Source organism: Camelus dromedarius, chromosome 3, assembly GCF_036321535.1.
Source record: "Camelus dromedarius isolate mCamDro1 chromosome 3, mCamDro1.pat, whole genome shotgun sequence".
Lineage (NCBI taxonomy): Eukaryota > Metazoa > Chordata > Mammalia > Artiodactyla > Camelidae > Camelus > Camelus dromedarius.
The window spans coordinates 88,984,929-89,007,437 of record NC_087438.1 but is presented as its reverse complement, the minus strand read 5'-3'; the positions used below and the strand labels follow the sequence as shown (position 1 = coordinate 89,007,437).

The window sequence follows — 22,509 nt, the reverse complement described above, 5'->3', positions numbered from 1 at the left end:
ACCTATCTGTGAAATTACTCCCAGTGACAGCCTGTCCAAGTCCAACTTGTGACGTTTATGAACTGTCTGCAGTGCCTGTAAGTATGCGTACATGCCTCAGATTTAGTGCTTCGTTTTCGGGCATACTGGTTTCTTTTGGGAGATGGAAGTTGTTCTGATTCTTACATTAAGGCCAATTCATTCATTTGACAGTAGTGTTGAAGCAACCTGAGGTATACTACGGCCATTTGAGGAAATAACATATTTATTTTAAACTCAATACCTAGTGCAAAATATTGAGGCTTTACCTGTTAATGGCATTACTTTAGTTAATAGTTTTATCTGCATTGGTGACACGCAGCTCCTGATTGTTGTGATGTTATCTTTCTTCTTGTGGCCACAGACAAAACTTCTTTGAAGCCTCTTGATAAAAGTTGAATAATATTTAGTGGAACTAGACTCACAATTTTTTGACCCTCCAAATAAAATCCAAAAGTCCTTCCCTCACAGTCTGTGGGGCTAGACAAGCTTTTGCCTTCAGCACCTCTCTGAGCTCATACGTAGCCTCCCACTCCCACTTGGTCACGCTCTTCTCTAGTCACATGGCTTCCTTGTTTTTCACACATGTCAGGCTCATCTCCTTCTTTCTCTTGAACTGCTCTTCTTTCAGATGACTGTGTGGCTTTTGCTCTCACCCTTATTAAAGTCTCTGCTCAGATGTCACTGTCTCAAAGGAGCTGTTCTGTTCAGCCTTTCTAAAATAGCACCGGCATTGATTGGATATTACTGTGTAACAAATAAGCACAAAATCTCAGTAGCAAACCACAGTACACATCTGGGGGTCAGCTGGGGATTGACTCGTCCAGGCTGAGATTGGGTGGGCACTTCCCTTCGAGCTCCTGATCTGTCTGGGTGTGGCTTCTCACTGCGGTGTGGGCTCATATCTGCTTCACGTCTTTCATTTTTGAATGCCTGGGGTATGGCATGGCATACGTGCTCAGTGAATGTATGCTCAGGCCATGAGTAAAGGAATGAATATGTCTACTAGAAATTAAAAGTCTAAGTAGATATAATAGAAACTAAGTAAAATAATTCATTTCACTTAGTCTCGTCTAACATGTGAAATAATTGATGTAAGAACTCAAGATAATCTGTCATGTCTTCTGTTTTATTTTCACATGTTCAGATCAGAGAACAGGCACATGTTTCTCGGGCCTGGTGAATGGTCGCTGTGCACAAGAGCTTCCTGGCAGAATGACAAAAATGCAATGCTGCTGTGAGCCCGGCCGCTGCTGGGGCATTGGAACCATTCCTGAAGCCTGTCCCGTCAGAGGCTCTGGTGAGCTGCTGGCTACTAGTCTGCTCAGACAGACAGTATTAGGAAAATTAGTAACAATTATGTGCTTTGGTCTTCTCCTTAAAGACAAGTCATATTTGCATCCTGTTAGTGTCTTCAGAATAACTCGGGTGTTTTTGTGGGTTTTGCAGTGGGATTGTTTTTTCGGACCAGTTTTTATTACATCCAATTGTTAATATTAGAAAAAAAATCCTAAAAAACTGATCATGACTTGATTTTAAGCCAGTATTTTCACAATTATTGAAATATAATTATTGAAATATACTGGAATGTCAGTATTTCTGTTCAGTTTTACAACCTCCTAATCTTCCATTTGAGAGCTTGAATATCTTTAAGTAACAAAGTTTGGTCTTCATGTATATTTGATTTCAGAAGTACCCTCAGCTTATAGTGGCTCAGTCCTTGAAGACACTTCCTCTCTTTTCTAATGACCTTGAAAATTGAGAATACAGGAGTAGGAGGAGACCTCTCATTCACTGTGCTATGTTAACTGCCCTATAAGTGAGGCTATAACAGGAAATGAAGATGAATGAGAAGTAGTTCCTCTTGCTAATGCAATATAAATAGTAAAGTACAATTAACATTTATCACATAAAGATATATTGATAATGTGTTATTATTGTCTTCATATTTTATTATAAATATTATGAAAAATAATTAAACTTTTTGAAATAAGCTTGTAAAGATATGTATCTATATGTATTATTATGGAGAAAAAAATTAGGGCAGATTCTTTCTAAATATCTAAGCCATAAAGTATGAAAATTGAGTAGTAAAAATTTTTTTAAAACAGAGTTAATGAATAGTATATAATTTTGGAAACTCATTGTTCCACTAATAATATTTGATAGTAATATTAATACTCAAACAAGTACTTGAGTTAAATACATTTCATTTCTTCTTAGATCGTGCCATAATTCTGAGAACAGTTAAGAAAATAAGGCAGTCACTACATTTTTGCTTCTTTTCCCTCAGCTTTTATATGTGGACAAATAAGGAGCAGATTTAAAAGCTTACTCAGTACTGTCTTCTGTTAAAGTCCATATTAGAGAAAAAATATTCTGAAGCCATATTAATCCCTTAAAGAGAAGAAAAAAAGATAGGAAAAATGTGTAGGTACAATACTGATGAAGATTTAAGTAAAACCAAATATACAGAATGAATTACTTAAAGGTTAATTTTCATCCATTCAAGTAAATTTCTTGCATTTACAGTTACATCTGGAATTTTATGAGTTGCTTTTAGGGACATAAAGTCAAAAAATAAATATGGACAATTCTTTGGTTATGCAACTCAGTTAAAATATGGCACATAGGTTTTAATTTTTTCTGAATCATCTGTATCTTTTCCTGCTACTGTTAGCATTGAAAATGTTTATCAGGATAATAACTTATTTATATCATGTTGTAGAGATAACCCAAAATGATCATTACAATACGCATATTGCTTTTATTATGCAGAAGTCCATCCATTTGTGTTTAACTGAACTTTTTTTTCTTTTAGAGGAATATCGCAGGCTTTGCATGGACGGACTTCCAATAGGAGGCATTCCAGGGAGTGCTGGTTCCAGACCTGGAGGCACTGGGGGGAATGGCTTTGCCCCAAGTGGCAATGGCAATGGCTATGGCCCAGGAGGGACAGGCTTCATCCCCATTCCTGGAGGCAATGGCTTTTCTCCTGGCGTTGGGGGAGCTGGTGTAGGAGCTGGAGGACAGGGGCCCATCATCACTGGGCTAAGTGAGTGTTCACTTTTTGTGTAGACTCTCTAGTTTTCTGCCTTAAATAATATTATATTATCTAACTTTTTTTTCCAAAAATGTGTGTGTGTGTGTGTGTGTGTGTGTGCGTGCGCACGTTCATGTGTATAGAAATCTATTTCAAGGTCTAAAACATAATGTAGTAATACAAAATCTTAGGAAAGTTTTATTTTTATGTTCCATAAACTTTCTAAATTGGAGAAAAAGAATGAGTGACCCAGGTTCTCGTTGAAAATAGAGACGGGAGCATGGTGATACTCCAAGTCTAGATGACGCCATTAAAGTGCACGTTTCTGGGTTCCAGTGTATTTCATTTGGCCGTTTGCAGCTGCCCTGATCATACACCCCTTGAGTTATTTTCCAGAGCCATTTCTCAAGTGAGATAAACTGAATAAGTCTTGCTCTGTGCCTGTACAAATATTGTAGTGAAATATCTTTCTTTTCTTCGCCCTTTTTTGTTGAATAACTTAGGAAATTGAGAACTGTGGGCTTCAAGCCAGAATTGGCATTGGTGTGCTTGACATTTAAGTTCATTCTTTTTAAAATAACTGCTCTTGCTAATAATATTTAATGATGTCCTACAGTGTTATGTTTATTCTTTTTGGCATATTGCCTATTCACTATATCTGAATATTCAGCACAGTTACAAAAAAGGAAATGGAAAGCATTCAAATGTACAGTAGAACATTCCTGAAATTTTAAAAAAGGCATCATTATGGGCAGAGTTTTCAGATGTATAACTTAAGAAATACAGGTTACAACCATATGTCTTTTAGATTCTCAATATTAGAGTTTTAACAGAATATAGAATAATGTACCCTTTTGATATATACACCTCATTAATGTACTATTAAATATTCTCTTAAATATCAGCTTTAAGAAAAGTAATACATGTTGTAATGATGAAATATCATTTGTGCTTTAATTTTCCATAGCTATTCTGAACCAGACAATAGATATCTGTAAGCACCATGCTAATCTCTGTTTAAATGGACGCTGCATACCTACTGTTTCTAGCTACCGATGTGAATGCAACATGGGTTATAAGCAGGATGCAAATGGGGATTGCATAGGTAAGCTTATGATTCTTTTATTCTCCTTAGTTTTTAAATAGCTTTTAGAGTGCAGGAACAAATTGGACTGGATATGATTTTTTTTTAAGTCTTTGGAAGTAAAGCTAATTTCCAAGCTTTCTCTCTTGTGCTTAACCTACTGCTCAGCTGGGCCACTTCAAGAATCCCCTTCCCTTTCTGGTCCTATGGTTTCCATCTCTGCCTCTCCTTTTTTTATTCCTTAGCTGAGCAATACTGGTTAGATAGTGGTGTTATTAACATGCAGAAGAAGGTGGAGATTGGGAGGAAGTAATTGATGAGTCTCTTTTGGGAATGTTGAGTTTCAGGTATCTCAGATATTAAATTATAGAGATCTAATGCTAAGAGAAGTGTTCAGGACTAGAGTTACAGCTTTAGGGATCAGTAACCCATAGGTGGTTATTAGAACCAGGAGTGTGACTGTTGTCAGCCAGGCTGAACAACAGGAAGAGTGAAAAGATAGCTGTAGTACAGCCGGAACCCTGTGGATCAGCAACATAGGCCCATAAAGAAAACTTAGTAATAATGCTGGGAAAATGGCAAAATAATCTAGGAACTATTATGTCCACGAAGTCGTGAAAGGGTATACTTTCAAGAGAAAATGAGTGTTAAGTGTGGCAAAAAAATCAAATACAATGAGGGTAAAACACTATTTTATTTGGTAACAAAGAGAGTTTTTATGATCTTTTCAGAGTAGTTTTAAGGACATTGGGGATTGAACCGTTTTAAGGTTACTCTTTGATTTATTCATCTTATTAGCCAATGATCATGTGTATGTTTCATATAATTAGCATAACCCTAAATAACAGATTTGGGTTCAAGTCTTCTGTTAGAAAATAGTTGAGAGGCCAGGAACAGAGTTAGTATCACAGTTTTCCCAAGTGGAATTGAATATGTCTAAATACACTATGGTTATTAAAAAAATGGGAGCCAAAAATGATGTTTTGGAAAAACCAATCATTCTGAACTGTACAGAGATACAAGATCAGAATGATTAAATAAGGCGTAGCCCAGGATCCCTGCGTACGCACAGGTTTTGAATTGCACAACTGTAGAGGGTACCATTCACATCATCTAAATAAATAGCACAGCCTAGCATTGTGCAGTGAATGACTGTTTGCATCAGTCCTGGCTTAGCAGATGCTGCTTGATGCTTATTTAAGTGATAGACCAGGTAGACGTTTTTGGAACACCAGGACATGCTCAGATATTTATTCTTACATGACTTAAAAATGATTTTACCACCAGAAAATATGATTCCAAGTATACAATATAGAAAATATCCCCTCTTGCGCATACGTAAGCAATTAGAATCTGTCAAACTGAAATTTTATTGACTATTTTTGTTTTGCTGTTAGTATTTTCCATAGATGTGTCACTGCATGGTTCATCAACCAACAAGTAAAAGGCCAAAAGTTTAATATTTTTTGTAAATTAGCCCAAACCTCCATTTAGTTCATACTGTCACCCAGGTGCACTTTATTCTAGCTAGTGAAACACCTGTGCTCTGGCAGAGTGTGTTGGTGAACCATTGACATAAAGAACTATCTTTAAGGATCAAAATTTCTTTCTATAGTCAGGCTGCCAGCCCAGCTTCCTCAACCAGGTTCCTCAGGAGAACTAAGTCCTGCAGAAAGTGACTTCAGTGGTGACTGTCTTCTCAGTTCTCTCAAGGGTGATGCATGGTTAGTACCACTCGAGATGCACAAGAGATGAGTTAATCACATACAGTGGATGTCTTAAGATAATGGGTCCTAATTTTTCCTGGAACCCAGGTGAGAAGGGCTACTACCACCATTTTAGTAAACTCTGTCTAATGTAGGCGTTGAGGATGCATATCTGCACATTTAATATGTTAATATAAATCTCAGACTTCTGCATTTGTTACAGAGCGTTCCAAACATTGTTACAAATGGTTCCATTTTAGATTGATCTCATCACCAGCTCTGCAGAGTGAAAACCTAGATGGAGTTATTTTTCTGTTATAATTCACAGGGACGATAATTAGTACTGGGGCATATTTTCAGAAAATAATTTGTCATATTTTTAATCCTATACTCTTTCTAGTGGCAACCTCTAATCAGTTTGAGTTTGAGTTTATAAACAACGAAGTGAGATGTCAGAAGAAGTTAGGAGATAAATTACTGATGTTTTAAATTACTGGAGTGCAAGACAGGGTGGTAAGGGTGGTAACTATTTTAATAGTACCCGTGTTTTGAGGAATAACAAACTGCCATTGCTGTTTGGGAACTTCTGTTAGAGACCTGATAAAACACTACAACTTGACAGGCAGTAAAACGGTAGCAAAGATTCAAAGACAAGAAAAATGGAATTAGGTCCATTTTGCTATTAAGAGCATTACTGCTGAGACCTGAAAATAGTTATATTTATTCATCGTATTTTTTTCTCGTTTTCCTGATAATTCTACTCTAAAATGAAATTCTGTGATTCTTTCAGTGTCTGTATAAGTCAAACTGCTGTTAGCAATGTTTTTTAACTCAACCCAAATCATTCTATTTTAGAATAGTAAGAAATAATTCATTTCTGTTGGGCCTCAGCTAATCTTACAGCTCTTGCAGATTGTTTTCTAAGTTGGAATATAAGATACTTTGCAAGGGTAAATATTTCGTACCCTAATAGTATTTGAGAATTTAACCATTTTGATAATCAACATTTCTCAATTACTTCACTTATTTTAGGAGTTTAAAATCCTGTGAATTTTGCTTAAAAATATTCAGTCCCCAGTGGAAATATAGGAAGGAATCCACATGCACAGACTGCAATATTTAAATCTTGTTCCTCTGTACGAGGCAAAACAAAGGTGGTCACTCAGAGGTACTAGGCTATGAGACTCAGGGTGAAAGAAAGTCATGAAAGACACATTTCAGAATGTGGCAGTGGTCATTTGTGATCAGTCTAAAACTTAAAAATCTTAAAAATAGCTCGGGAAAACAAATAAAAAGCAACAAATGGGATTTGAAAATCATATGGAATTTTGAAGTCACTCCTAGTTTTTTTGGGTGCTTGTTTTCACTTTCAATGAAGAAGTAAGTAAGTGAACCACTATGTCTTCTCTGGGTACCAGAACCTTGGTGAGGTCCCTAAGGGGCTAAAGAAACAGAAATGAATCCCGGCTGTAATGGCAGCATAACTGGCAGAGCTGTCACAGCAATGAGGGGCCTTGGAGACAGGTTCTCAACGGGAGGAAGAGGTCTGGAAACGTGACCCTGCTTCCCAGAAAGTTTACCTAAATGGGGGTTTGGGTGCATGGTCTCTCATGCTCTTCACTAGAACAGAGCTGCACAATAAGGCTTCTAGAGAGATGCATCTATGATACAGTTTTAATTGTTGCATTTCAATATTATGCACACACAGAGAATCTTAAGAGATCTTCACCACTGTGTACTGAAGGTGCTGTGTCTTTCTGGGCAGACCATTAGCTGTGCTTGATACGCTTGCTAACACTCTGAATTCTCTTTTCTCATTTTGCTTCATTCCTTTGGCTCAGTAGAATTGATGTTATCAACCAAAAGCTTAAATGTGAGTCTTAATAGGCTTGAAGGCATCTTTGTATGAGTTGAAAAAAGCATTTAATACTGTTTTTCTTTGTTGTTCTTATTTTATTTGCTCCAAGATTTTTTTTTTCCTCCTTTACCAGAGAGGGTTTAATTGCATTCAGTCTGAATGCTTATATAAATGACGTTGGTGAGTTTGGTAGAGTACAGTTCCTCTTTTAAGAAACATCTGTTGAAAGGAGTAATCTGTTTATTAAAATGGTAAACCTGTGAACTGATTTTATTGTGCTTTCCAATTTAGCTGAAACTGTATATGTTAATGGCTTCTACATGTGCATGAAATGGCGAGTTGCTGTGCTTTAACCAGTCAGCCAGGTTTTTAATGTGCCGGCATGCAAAATAGTATTTAGTGCACGTTGCTGGAAGAAGATGAGTTAAACTTTTTCTAACACTGACAAAGATGACTTCTCCGGGGCTTGACTAATCACACCCCTGTTCAGTCTGTCATTTGGTTGTGTGGTCCTTGAATTCTTTGACAGCTTTGTGTTTAATCAAGCCTGAGGGAACTTGAAGGAGAAGCAGTGATGTTTCTCACACTTAGCATCAGAACTAGTATTTGCAAAAAACTAACTTTTATACAAAAAAATCCCTGTGCCAGCCTTAAGATCCTGAAGAAACCAGAAGCTACTGAATATAATGGGCTTTGTTTTAATTAATTCCCATTTTTAACCCCACTCTATGTTTTTATACTTCAAAATACTATCCAAGCCTTGATGCATAGTTACATGTATAGTTGAGTCCACAAAAAATAATTGACAAAAATTCCTTAATTTATGAGTCTTTTTCAAAGCTAGTAAAATTGACAACATGTAATATAATGTCTTAAAATCTTTAAACAATCTTCTCACTCTGTACTATGCCTTAGAGAGGCTATTAGCTTGCCCAGATTACTGTAGATAATAAGCATTTTATAGCCTATTGGAACGCACGGCTGTGTCTTTGTAGAGCGCATGCTTTTAATCATTGTGCATTAGTCAAATTGAAAAATCATTATTTCTTGATTAAAGCAAATGCCTTTGTACTCTCCAGCAGGCGGTTATTTTTGTGAATCTCCAGATTGGCTCTGTAGTTGGAGAAAGGAATTTTTATTCGTTTATAAATTTTCTGCTCTTTAGGCTATTACCACTGACTGGCCTTCTCTCAAACTGGGGACACCTAAACGTTCTTTAAACAAACATTTCTAGAAACGGAGTGAAGTCTGTAATGGTTTCTTTTGCTACTCACAGATGTCGATGAATGCACATCAAATCCCTGCACTAATGGAGATTGTGTTAACACACCTGGATCCTATTATTGTAAATGTCATGCTGGATTCCAGAGGACTCCTACCAAGCAAGCATGCATTGGTAAGGCAGTTTGCTTTCACATATGAAAATGTTCCATGAAATATGGTGACCCAGGCTGTTGAGGTTAAAAGTGAACTTATTAAAATAAGACATGAAATGAAATAAGTGCTGTTACATAATTACAGATTTACTTCATGCTACCCTCAAAGCACTCGCTTCAAACATAAACCCTTTTTGCACATACAACACAGGCAACGTGGTATCTGGCTTCACAAAAAATCCAGTTTCTCTTCCTCCCCTAGATCACAGCTTCGTTTCTCCACGTAACATCAGTAGCATTACTGCTCTCTGATTAACGGGGCTTGAGATTTATTGTCATTTTCAACTACTGTTTTCTCTGAACCTCACACGTAGTCCGACACCAAATCATGCCTGCACTTTATTCACAGCTTCATTGCGACGCCCCCCATCATCGTCCAAACCCTCTGCCTCACTGCTGATTCATCTCGGAATTCTTTCAGCAGATGACTCTGCTTGTCTTCCTTCTCGTTTCCTGTTCATCCACTGGCACTTACTTGAATCATTTCCCTCCAGCAGTTTTTTTTATCATGTTGCTCTTAACCCAGATATTCTGTAGTTACTTTACTTTTACTCAACTCCTTGGTCTGACTTTTAAGCCACTGTGTCGAAAACAGCTGCACCAGTAATTCCAGCTGCGGTGCCCACCCTCGTACATTCTCTGCACACCCCATTTCATTTTTCTTTCTTTTCGTCTTCAGCTACTATAAGTTGGGGCTGTAAAGTTGTTTATACCTACCTATCCAAGAAGAAAAGCTGGTGAGAGATGGAAATTTTGCTAAATAAGGAACATCATCTTGAATTTTACATGTAAAAATAAACTGGGTATTTAAAATTACATTTATTGCCTTACTGTCTTTATCTGTAGATTTTTTAAAGAATAATGTTTGGCCATTCTTAATTTTCCCAGATATCGATGAATGCATCCAGAATGGGGTTCTTTGTAAAAATGGTCGATGTGTGAACACAGATGGAAGTTTCCAGTGCATTTGCAATGCCGGCTTTGAATTAACTACAGATGGAAAAAACTGTGTTGGTATGGGAATTGCCTACCCCCTTGCAGAAGATTTTTAAAGGATATACATTTCTATTTAGAACCATATATACTATTTCCAGGAAAGCTCACACAACACATATTTGAGAGTTGTTCAGATGACTTAGGTAAAATATAAATGCTTTTAGCATAAGACTATTAAAGTGAAGGGACAGATTTTTTTTGTAAATGTCATAACAGATGAACAATTTACTGCATCTGAAAATTTCCTGTGTGACACATGTTTAATTTTTAGTAGCGGTTGTTCTTTGTAATTATTAGCACCTACTGTATTTTGGATGTTGGATTTATGACACTGACAAGATAGAAAAAGTCCACCCCCCCCCAATCTGGGGAGGCATAAAAATGTTTGACGTGTGTGATAATCAAATCTCTAAATTTGTGGTTGTGGTGGTGTCTAGCAGTGTAGTAAATACCACTACTCCACAGAAATATTCTGTTTGCACAACGACTCATATTTCACCCACTAGTGAAAGTCCAGATCATTCCACCTGCAGTGAAGTTTGTCATTGCTTTATTCTATCCCACAAAAGAAACATTCCCTGAAATCATATTAACTTTTTTGGTAATCAAAATAAACCACTACTCACATGATTTTAATGGCGACTAAGCACAAAATTTCCTTAATTCTTTTCCCTTATGTCCCTTACACCAAAGCTCCCTCATGTTCTCCATGCTATTTGCTCTCAATCAGTTGGCATTCGTAAGAAAAAAATCCATAAGCATACGACTCATTTATGCAATAGGATATGACTGTCAATTGTTTATAGAGAGGGAACTGGGTTCCTCGCCAGAGATGTAAGTCACTCTCTCTCCTTCTGCAGACCATGATGAATGTACAACTACCAACATGTGTTTGAATGGGATGTGCATTAATGAAGATGGCAGCTTCAAGTGCATCTGCAAACCAGGATTTGTCTTGGCTCCAAATGGGCGTTACTGTACTGGTATGTATGGCTTTGAGATAGGAAAGTAACCATGATTGAAACCATCTTTTTTATTTGAATGAATTATGCAAGAATTACTTAGGTTTCTTCATGTGGATTTCATATTATTCACATCTCTTGCTAATTCAGTACGGTAGGTGTCTAATGCTTCCTAGAAAAACACCCATTGTGGCCTATGGAACAGTAACATCTTTGCAAAAAATAATAATGGTATAGGAAAAATTAAGGGAATGACAGATTAGTTCCAGCAAGTCTGGAAGAGACAATGTAGAAATAATTTCTCCCTACTCCTTGCCTAAATAAAAAAGAGAAAGAAAAAATCTTGTTTTCTCAGTACTAGATTTTCCACTGTCATTCATTACTGGTTTTTATTGTATATTTTCCAGAAGCTAATCCACAGATCATTTGTTACTATATCATTATCTAAAAAAATCTTACACTGATTTTGTGAAGAAATAATGTGAATAGTCTTATCATTTTGTTTATAAAGCCATTTTGAAGCTCAAGCTTCAGTGATAACCTTAGTGAGCAAAATATGTGACTCTTGGAAATAAAGACTATAGTATGTTTATACTCACAACTGAAATTTAGTAAGATGGAACAAATTTTTCAATTACTACTTAGAAATTAAAGTTTTTTTCCCCCAGTTTCTCCTTTTAGACAAAATTAGCTCCATGAATACTTTCTGCCTTCAACTGCACAAATTTATCTGAAGACCAAATAACACTCATAACCGTTACACTGAAATTACAGGGAAGCAGAGAGAGAAAAATCAAGATAGATTCTCATATTTCTGAATTAAAAAAAAAAAGTACAGTATTAAATGGAAATATTGTGGTTTTGCTGAATGATTGAACTTTTGACAGGGATGTCATCTCAAGGTTAATGGACTCAGATTAATCACAGGGTATGAGATTAGCGTTATGTTCCAGTGTGTAGCATTACATTACAGCATGTAACTTTTTCAACATTTCTTAAGAAACTTAAGTACACATATAAAGATGACCTAACTCTCACCAGTTTCTGCCTTATTGAAATTTTTATTAATCTTTTATTACAAATGTTGTAATCCATAAATTTTGAAATGCTCATGATTTGGCAGCTCTGAGTTTTGAAGTCTGTTTCATTTTAGGGGGAAGCCATTTAATATTGGGTTACATTTGATAAATTCAAGCAGTTTAAAAATTACAAGAGATGTCCCAAATTATTTTGTTATTATGAATAAATCAAATTAATATTAAACACCATCGATCTTTGTTACAATTTTATGTGTGTGTAAATAAAAGTTAATTACAAAAATGAGGCAACTTTTCCCTCAGTCTTCTGAAAATGTATTTAAAAGAGTTGCATTTAGGTATAAGATTTGTTGACACATCTCTGTGTTCTGCAAATTACTAAAACTGAAAACAACATGTTGCTAATCTAGAGTGTTGGCAACAGGTGAACTCTAATAAAGTTAAATGTACCCAGTAACGGTTGGGCTTGTGTTCCCCTCCGGGCAGATGTCGATGAGTGCCAGACCCCAGGAATCTGCATGAATGGACACTGCATCAACAATGAAGGGTCCTTCCGCTGTGACTGCCCCCCGGGCCTGGCGGTGGGTGTGGACGGACGTGTGTGTGTCGGTAAGTGAAGCATTCTGTAGTGGCCCCAGTGTCCAAATGATCTTTGAAAAATGGATAAAGATATATCTATACAATGGAACAATATTCAGTCATAAAAAGGAATGAAGCACTGATACATACGAACACATGGATGGACTCGAAGACATTATGCTAAGTGAAAGAAACCACACATACAAGACCACATAGTATGCAATTCCATGTGAAGTGTTTGTAGAAGGCAAATCTGTGGAGGCAAAGCTGACGAGTGGTTGCTTAGAGCAGAAAGGGTGAAGGTGGCAAGAGCAGGGGGTGATCGATAAAGGCATTTTCAAGGTGATGAGATGTTCTAAAGTCAACTGTAGTGATGATTGTGTAACTATGAATATGCCAAAAACTATTGAATTATACACTTTAAATGGATGAATTCGTGTATGTGAATTATCTCTCAATGAAGTGGTTTTTAACTGGGCAGAGGGCCCAGTTAACTCCCTTCAGATGGCTTTGATGAGATGCAAGTCAGAAATGCTAGAGGAGAAAAAAATTGTCCTTTAACCAGCTTGCTTCATATTGTTAGATAACCAAGTCTCTAAATACAATGGGTTTTTATTTTGTCATTGATAACTGATAATACATGAAATGGAGATTGTAGTTATGTTTAAAGAAACTCTTGTTTTTACCCAAACAAAATTTTAAATGTAAATAACTTACACTACAGTTCTCGGATTTATATCAAAAGCTAGAAATGTTTCTCATAGTTGTTCCTCATCACTGCGTGGCTAATGGTAGAAACAAGGGAAAAGTATGAGAGTATATATTTTATTTGAAACCATTCAGAATTCCTCTTGGATGCATTTGAGTTGCCAGGCATCTTTTAAAGAGGTAGAAAAAAAAAATACCACTGGCATTTCAAAACCCAACCAATGCACCCTAGTGTTATCAACAGCAGAGTGAGAGTTAGTTGTAAAAATACATTAAATGCCATGTTTTCTCTGAAAAGTGCTTTCGTAAAACTTCTAGGGTGAATTACCTATTGTGCACCATTTATTTCTCAGTTCATACAGTAAAAGGCAGACATACTCACTGGTTTAAAAGTATTTTTGAGAGAAATGAAATTCTTTCTTAGACATAATTGGTTATTCTTACCTATGGGAATCAAAACATTTGGATTCTGAAGGTTAAAAAAAAAAAAGAAACAACAGCAGATGGAAATAATCTGTCCACTTAAGTTCATCCACTCTGTTCAGTCTAGGATTTATTTCAGCTTACAGGATTGTCAGCACTTCGTTCAGGGATATTTCAAATACAGCAGCTAAAGGAACGGAGCTCCTTCCTACTTGGAGAGCTAAAATATTTGCAGTTGCTTTTTTCCTTTATCTAAATGATTCTGCTGAAATCTGTGATGAGTACAAAACCAGTTTTGGAGGGAGAAATGATTTTTCTTTAAAGCAACCAGCGTACTAGTAATCATTAGAAATTAGGTGTTCAAACACAAATATTCATTCTCTTATCCTCATACAGAAAAGTCATTAGAAACTGTTGGGAAGCCCTCTCCAGTTTTTCACAGTTGTGATCACTTACATTTTTTAAAATAAAAACACCGTTTGTTCTGTGTGTAAATTATAGACTGCTGTTTCTGTAGTGTACTTGGTGTGCTTTCTTCATGTCTTCTGCCTTTCAAGATGCTTTTGAGATGCATTAATTGTTGAAGTTAGAAATGAATCTCTACTATGAATTATTACGAGAGTTAGCACTTAAAATTTTAGATTTTGTTTGTTTGTTTGTTTTTGTTTCCCTAGGTACTGAGGTGTGGGTTTTTATTTTCAGAAAAGTAACTAGTCTGTTGAAGAAGCAAGACTCACAGGCCGGGTATGAACAAGAGGCAACTGTATTTTGGTCTCTCCCATCCTTTTAAAATGTATCTTTAGATTTATTCAACAAGAGCAGTTTATCCAACAAGTAAGGACAAAAACTATGGCCACCCTGTGACCTTACTATTTTTAGATAGCAAAACAATTATATGACTACTTTAGATGATAAAAATAATCTGAAGTTAGAAATTAGAATGCCCAGGATCAGATAATAGTTAACATTCTGAACTTGATTTGAATTTATGATTTCCCTCCCAAGCTCAGACCTTCTAAAGCAAGACATTTCTGACTCCACCAGGGTCAAAGTGCAGGAGGAAATGTGAGGAGGAGGACACATTGATGCTGTCCTAGGGTGGCTTCAAGACCTCTGGGCTTCACAGATGTTTAAAGCCAGCTTCTTCCTCATGGGTGATTTCATGAGTACTTCAAGGGCACTGGTCTGCCCTTCCTGAGATGCCGACACTAGTGGCCACTCGTGGTCTTTCTGCAGTCCATGTCAGACAGACTCTAATGGTGTGTCCTCACCCCTCCACATGCTTGTTTTAGAACCTCCTGTTAATGTGGTCCACATCCAGTCCATAGGACACTCCATCCTTTGCCCTGTGAGCCAAGTGCATAGAGGTTGATCTCACCTCCCTCCCTGGATTCTACAGTTAGGAATAGCAGCCACTGTCCTTTGCCTGCTAGCTGTCCCTGACAGAGCTGGGCACAAAGCTCTTCAGTTGCTCCCTGCAGAGCTCTTCCCTCTCCACCAGGGGTGAGGATGGAAGTACATGCAACTCGTAATCTGCCTCTTGCCAGAAAAAAAAAAAAAAAAAAATCCCCCTCAAAAACTCTTCTCTTAATTGTCACTCTCTAAATTGTACCCTCAGTATTGGGAAGGGTTTGAGGACTTGGCAACTCATTTTCCATCTCTGCTTCCTTCAGGTTGAAGTCTCAAAATTCATCGTGTTATATGATATTTCACACCATGGGATTTCAGCTTAGATTTCCTTTTTAACGTCTTGTTACATTGGCTTGAGAACATTTCACCACCTTTATGAGCATCGCTTGACAGTTCTGTCAGGGGAAAGGGTATTTTTTTTTCTTTACCCTGGTTCTGCTGTTTACTAGCTCTGTGGCTTTCGGCAAGATACACTACCTCTCTGTGCCTCCTTTCTTCATTAGTTGTTTCTGAGAACTAAATAAGTTAATACTAGATGTATCTGTGTAAAGCTTAAATGGTGGCTGGCATGTAACACATGCCCAATTAGTCAGCTATTGCAATTATTATGGTTGTTAAATCAGAACAGTGACATCACACCTAGAGCATAGTCTTAGAGTTGCTTGCTTTAAGCTATAGGGAAACGTATACTAAAGAAAGAAGAATAAAAGAAAATTAGCATTTTGTGTCTATACATACTTTACCAACTACCTGAGAAAACCCTTTAAAGTTCCAATTTTTAAGAAAGAAAAGATACGGAGAAATTTAATAACATATGGAAAAGGTACAGCTTCGCAGTCAGGTCCGCTTCCGATCAGAACACTCATGTGAGCACGTTCTGATGGTGCTGCTGGTCCCTCTGTCCCCCGTGAACCGTGGCTTGGCTACACTGAAGAGATACAAGCCAGCGTTCCCGTCTGGGCTCTTTAAGAAGGGAAAAATTGACTTCATTAGAGGTAGAAGTGTGTACCTTAGGCTGTTTATCGGCTTGCTTTTAAAAATTGTGCCTGGCTTATGTTCTCAATGAGAAAACAGAAATAACTTGACCATTCTATGATGCCTTCTGAGGTAAGTGATGCCACCCTAAGAACTCACTAAACTCTTACTGGAAATCATGAACTGTGTTGTTCCTGTGCGTGTTCGTCATCATGCCGCGTCCTGCATTCGTGTGTAATTCGCGGCCGACTCTGCCAAACGCGGCCACGGCAGCCGCAGAAGGGGACAGCGCGTCCTGTGCACAGGGCGGGTGTGGTGAATCTCATAGCCTGCTTCCGTTTGAGCACACACACAGCTCATGGTTTAACGCAGCCATGCATCATTGTTTTAATGAGAAACATCACCACATCAGAAGGCAGGAGGTAACTCGCTTTGCATAACAAGTAGATAAAAATTATTTCCAATAAGTTGTGAATAATTATAGATATTTATAATAACAATTCTCTCTTTGATGGAATTACCATATCAATACACTGCTTAAAAACGATACCGCTTCTCTGGCCTCTATGATGATCTGAGTGTTTTTGTACTTCACCGTTTACTGTCTCATAAAGTTGTAGCATGTTTTATGAGAATTTAGAACGAGGTAACTAGGCAGGATATGCTTCTTTCAGATGTAACAGGACACGGTATAAAGAAGAAGAGCTTTGGAGGTCACATGAGCCTGAGTCTGAATCTCAGCTCAGGCAGTGGACAGTCTAGGCCGTTGGGCATCCTGTGTAATCCCCCCGAACCCCACATTCCTCATCTACAAAATGTGGGTAATGATCACTATCCTGTGGAGTTGTTGACCTGAATGTTCAGTGAGATCGTGTCTGTAAAGCACTAAGCACAACGCCACGGACACATAGTGGTAGTTATTATTTTTATAACTGGATTTATTGGGAGTCTGAGATTAAAACTTAGTGACAACAGTAAACTGGGAGTAATAAAGAAAGGCCTCCTCCTAACTCAGAAATTTGAAGTAAGACATTTCATGACCCAGCAGTGTCGTCTCAAGGTGGTTTAACTATATTGCACTTCACAGTTCACAGATCTTCTGAAACAGAAATGTGATATTCTGAGTACAGTGTAGTCAGTGATGAGAGCTCCGGGTCTTGTTTGTAATTGTGCAGGTGCACCTGGTTCAGCGACAGGCCTGTGAGGGTAAGTGGGACAATTGATGCTGGCGTAGCACATGAATGGATGCTGGTATGCATTTATTCTTTCCCTCTCTCAATAAACATTTGTTGATTTTTTCAAACATTGTGAGATGCTAAAGATACAAAGAAAAAGAAAAGGCAGAAGCTTCCCACCCAGCGGCCACTTAGGTTACAAAAGCCTTTCGTTTTGAAATCCCGTCATCTCTGGCACTATCTCAAACCACTGTTCCTCTGTCTCCTTTAGATACTCACATGCGCAGTACATGCTATGGGGGAATCAAGAAAGGAGTATGTGTCCGTCCTTTCCCCGGCGCGGTGACCAAGTCTGAGTGCTGCTGTGCCAATCCAGACTATGGTTTTGGAGAGCCCTGCCAGCCATGCCCTGCTAAAAATTCAGGTAGTCACCTTTGCCATGTTCATACCTGATGAAGAGTCCTGAGATGTCACCTTAGGTGTTTGGCCAAAGAGTCCCTCGGCTGTGGAGTGTTTTGTCTTAATTTTTAACGGAATAAAAGAAATTGAAATCTGCGTTGGTATGTGAGTCACCTAACAAGGACACCTGGCTTGTATGTACTTAGGATTTCTAGGCAGAGAGAACACACGGTGAATAGGAAAGTTTATTTGCTGATTCAATTATGGTTGTTACAACAGATTCTTTACGTGGATACGTTAACCTAAAGTCCTTGATCTCTGATGTCATGGTGAAGATAAATAGCATAAAATTTACTTCACCACTCTCAAGATTATAATAAGTTCATGAGAACCTGATTTTGTTTGTTTACTTTTCATCTCGACGCAGAATGGTCCGAGGCTTTAGTCTGTCAGAAGTTTCGGTCTATCAGGAATCTCTCAGTAGTTCCAGAGAGAAATAAATTTCTTTATAAATGTTACCATAAATTATAGGCACATTAAACTGTTTAATTCTTTGACTCTTCTATGACTTGTTTATTCATATGTTTATGAAAACTGAATAAATTGAATATATATGTATGTATGGTAGGAATTCAAAAATAGGCACAATCTCTTTTTTTTTTCCCCTTAAAAGTTGGGAATAGTTGAAAATATAGATAGGAAAGCATATAAATTACAATTTAGTATGCCTTGTACCTTAAAAGGGACATAAACAAACTGGGAGAGCCCAAAGGAAGGAGCAGTTAGTTGCCTGGGGAGGCTGGGAAAGCCTTCACTGAGGGGACGTGTTTACTTTGGTCTTGAAAAAAGTGGTAAGAACTTCCCACGTAGAGGGTGGAAAAATGCATTCCAGCAAAGGAAGTGGCTTGTAATTCTGTTAAAAATCCTACATGAAGTGTTCAAACTTGAGCAAAATGATTAGAGTTTCTGTGGAAGAATTGCTGAGTATGACATTTATCAAAAAGGAGATAATGAAGGAAGTCTTGCCCTAAAAATGTATTTAAGTGACTTAGGCACACTGTGAAAGAAGTAGAAAAGTGGATAGTAGGACTAGATAAAAAGAGCCATGAACTAGTGAAACGAGTCTAGGACAGTTGTGAGTGTCAGCGGGAATGTAGGATACAATAAAGATAGCATTTAGATCAGTGAGAACAAGCTGAGCTAAGTATTTAGTATTGTTGATAAACATTGGAAAAAATAGGAAGTTGGCTGTGTTAAACATTACAAAATAATTTTCTTACAGATTATATAAACTTTTTGTTATTTTGTTATGGTAAAGGACTCTCAAAAAAAGCACCAAAGACTAAAATACACGTATGAACTGGAAAAATATTTCCCTTAATTTATAAGGAATTTACATTAATCAATAAGGAAAACTGAAATTCTGTATAGAAAAAAGTGCACTGTACACAAATGAAACTTCACAGAAGTGCAAATGGTACAAGTTCCATATAAAAAGATGCCCAATCTATCTGAAATTAAAAGAAAATTCTAAAAAGGTGGGGTTTTTTTTAATTTATTAGATTGGTAAAGGATAGATGACTGATTTTTTTCCAGCATTGGGGAGGGTGTACAAAAATGGGTGCTCTCTTGCACTGCTTTTAGAAGGGTAACCTGGAACATTTAGGGAGGAGAGGAATATCAGATGCCTTAAAAGAGACATAAACTTTGAGCAGTTTTACTTCCAAGAGATTAACAGAGTGAGATAATTGAACTTTGTATTATTTATTATAATTGCTGAAAGTTGGATAAATCTAATTTCATCAATAAGAGGTTGATTGAATAAATGTGGTATATCCACATAACTGAGAAAAAACTGTTAAAAAGTCCATTAAATGGGGTAGTCCAGGAAATGGGAAATGTTGTAGAGTGTGGAGGATCCACGCCTGCTCCCCCACTTAGAGCGTCTCTGATCTGAGCAAGTTCCTTCCTGTCTCTGTCCTAACTTTCTCACGTGTAAAAGAGGGAAGGTAAGTGTCAAGTTTATGGTATTGGGAGGATTAAATAAATTATTAGATATAAAATCCTGGAACAATACCAGGCACATGGTAAATGCCATTTATTACATAATTGTTTTCTGTTATTATTATTGAGAGGAGAAAAAAGTTTAAGAGCAATCTCCAAAATACAATTTAGATTTTTTAAAGTTCCCATATGTAGAAAATATTTCTAATGTTTATCAATATATTAACAACATTCAGGACAATAATCACAAATTATTATTTACTTTTTTTATGCGTATTTGTGATTTTGGAATTCTTAACATAATTATGTGCTAGAAAATGGTGATTTTTTTTTTTTTTTTCATTTCAAGTTACTGTAGGTAATTCTTCCTAATGATAGTTTTGGAGTTATGTAAGTGACTTGTGTATGGAATAGATATGGGGTTTTTAATTTCTCTATTTGTTTTTATCTTATAGCTGAATTCCATGGCCTTTGTAGTAGTGGAGTAGGTATCACTGTGGATGGAAGAGGTAACTCTATTTAATTCTCAGTCTTATAATAATTATACAATTGTATAACTTTATTATTGTAACATTATGGATATGACTATATTTAATATTATAAAAATATGTCACTGTAAAGTAATGAGATGAATTATCTCCTAGAACAGTGGTTATAAGCTAGATGATATCAATTGGTATATAGATGCACATTTTCCCTGAAAGATAAATATTTATCTGTTAAATAATCATTGTTAAAAATGTCACTAACAATCTCCAACTGTGGTTTTATGGATGCCATTGCTTAAAAAGAAGCTAGAGTTGATTTAAAAAAAAAGCAAGTCAATTTAAATGAAAAATATTAAATAATAACACTTAACATGGTTTCAGCAAAAACAATCAGTGAAAGATATTTTATATGGAGCTTTAAGAGAGATTTTGAGATACACTGCCCTAAAAATAAATTGACTATTTATGGCCAAGAATACTAAAATGTTTCTATCCAACTAAAGAAGCACAATTCATTAAAGTTTTCTTATTTTAAATTTAGCCCTATGATTAACAAAATTCCAATATAGAACTTGAATATTTAGTACATATATGTTTATAATTTTAAGGTTCTTTTATATGTTAAAATAGATATATTGTCCTTTGTTGTTTTTTTAAAATAAAACTGTAGGGTGCTGTTAATCTTTAGTTTATGCGATATATTCTTCTACTTTCACATTTGAGGAGACTTTAGACAAATTATAGATTAGTGGACGGTAAATGTTGCATTTTGCAAAGAGTGTCGGAAACCAGAGTAACAAAGCAAACTTTTACAAAGATATTTCTCCCAAAAATAAGACGAAAGGCTGACATCTCTGGAGTATGTAAGGTTTTCTGAATTCTAGAAAATAGTAGTTAGGATTAAAATTTGAGCATAGTGACTAAAATTTTTTTTTTATTTTTTTATTCCTTCTCAATATGGCCTCTCCAGCAGAACCAGCTTCCTATGGGAATTAGCTGGTTGCACATGCAAGACCAGCATTCCTCAAATCCCACTGCCCATGGGTGACAGAGAGTGGTCATGTTCATGGCTTGTTGTAAAACGTGTTCTCAAGCATCCACATTTGAACTGTCCTCTCCATTAATTTCAGCTTATTGACAATGAGGAGCATTTATTAAGTGTCATATTACTTACTTGACTATAAAAAATGATAATAAAATAGACATATTCCATGCTTTCAAGACCATAAAATTATATAGATACCCTAAAAAATCTTTGTCTTTTAATTAGATAGTTATAATACCCATCAAGTTGAGTTTTCCTTTGGGCTTTGAGCCAACAGCCTATGAATTTCTTTATTAATTTTATCATAAATGCCAGCACATTTCATGGTTTAATTCTTTGATTTTCTGCCAATTCCTTCATTTTTCTTTTGGCCTTCCAGGGAAGTGTCCCGGATCTCTCGATTTTATTCTCTTCATATTCATTTCCTCTTCCTTTCTGAACGGCAGGAAAATTGGGGGTTGGCAGAATGAAACGCTGCTTATTTCGAGTGATCTTTATTACACATACATATATCAACAAACAGTAAAATGACTGTAAGCATTAAACTTTGCATATTTAATGCAGATATCAATGAGTGTGCTTTGGATCCTGACATATGTGCCAATGGAATTTGTGAAAATTTACGTGGTAGCTATCGTTGTAATTGCAACAGTGGCTATGAACCTGATGCCTCAGGAAGAAACTGTATTGGTAAGTTATTTGTTTTATTTATACAAGAGCCTTTTGTGTAGTTCAATCCCACAGATTACAGGAGAAATCAAACTACAAATAAATGAGTAAAACTAGAGATCTTACAGTTTCTCTTATTTCCTTCTTGGTACAGAGAAATATAAAAATGTTGGAATCAAACTGATGTTGTTACACAGTAACAACCATTATAGTGGCACAGTTTAGTATTTAAATTATTGTTTTCCCAAATGAATGGACACATAGTCAGTTATTGGCCTGTTGTTTTTCAGCATATGACTTAATCTGTAATTTTTCACTAAGAAGTGGGCTTCAAAAATTAACGAGGCAGTATGGATAATAGTAAGTTAAGAAAATTAAATATTGCAGGTTGAACTGTAAAGAAGCAACCAGTTGCTGCAACTTATCCAAACATAATAACTGAGATGGGTGTTTCTTTTTGTAATTTATAAGGGAATGTTTGAAAAAAACTGAAG

The 22,509-nt window shown here is 36.5% G+C and overlaps 1 protein-coding gene across 1 annotated transcript in view; it reads left to right on the top strand.

Annotated features, from left to right (window-relative positions):
• Positions 1–22,509, top strand: part of FBN2 (fibrillin 2) — a 206,194-nt gene that overhangs the window by 104,606 nt on the left and 79,079 nt on the right. The window contains exons 9-18 of the mRNA XM_010981038.3: positions 1,166–1,318; positions 2,840–3,073; positions 4,029–4,166; positions 8,986–9,105; positions 10,034–10,159; positions 11,002–11,124; positions 12,627–12,749; positions 17,682–17,834; positions 20,269–20,322; positions 21,911–22,036. Of these exons, the coding sequence (XP_010979340.2) occupies positions 1,166–1,318; positions 2,840–3,073; positions 4,029–4,166; positions 8,986–9,105; positions 10,034–10,159; positions 11,002–11,124; positions 12,627–12,749; positions 17,682–17,834; positions 20,269–20,322; positions 21,911–22,036 (1,350 nt within the window). The remainder of the gene's footprint in view (positions 1–1,165; positions 1,319–2,839; positions 3,074–4,028; positions 4,167–8,985; positions 9,106–10,033; positions 10,160–11,001; positions 11,125–12,626; positions 12,750–17,681; positions 17,835–20,268; positions 20,323–21,910; positions 22,037–22,509) is intronic.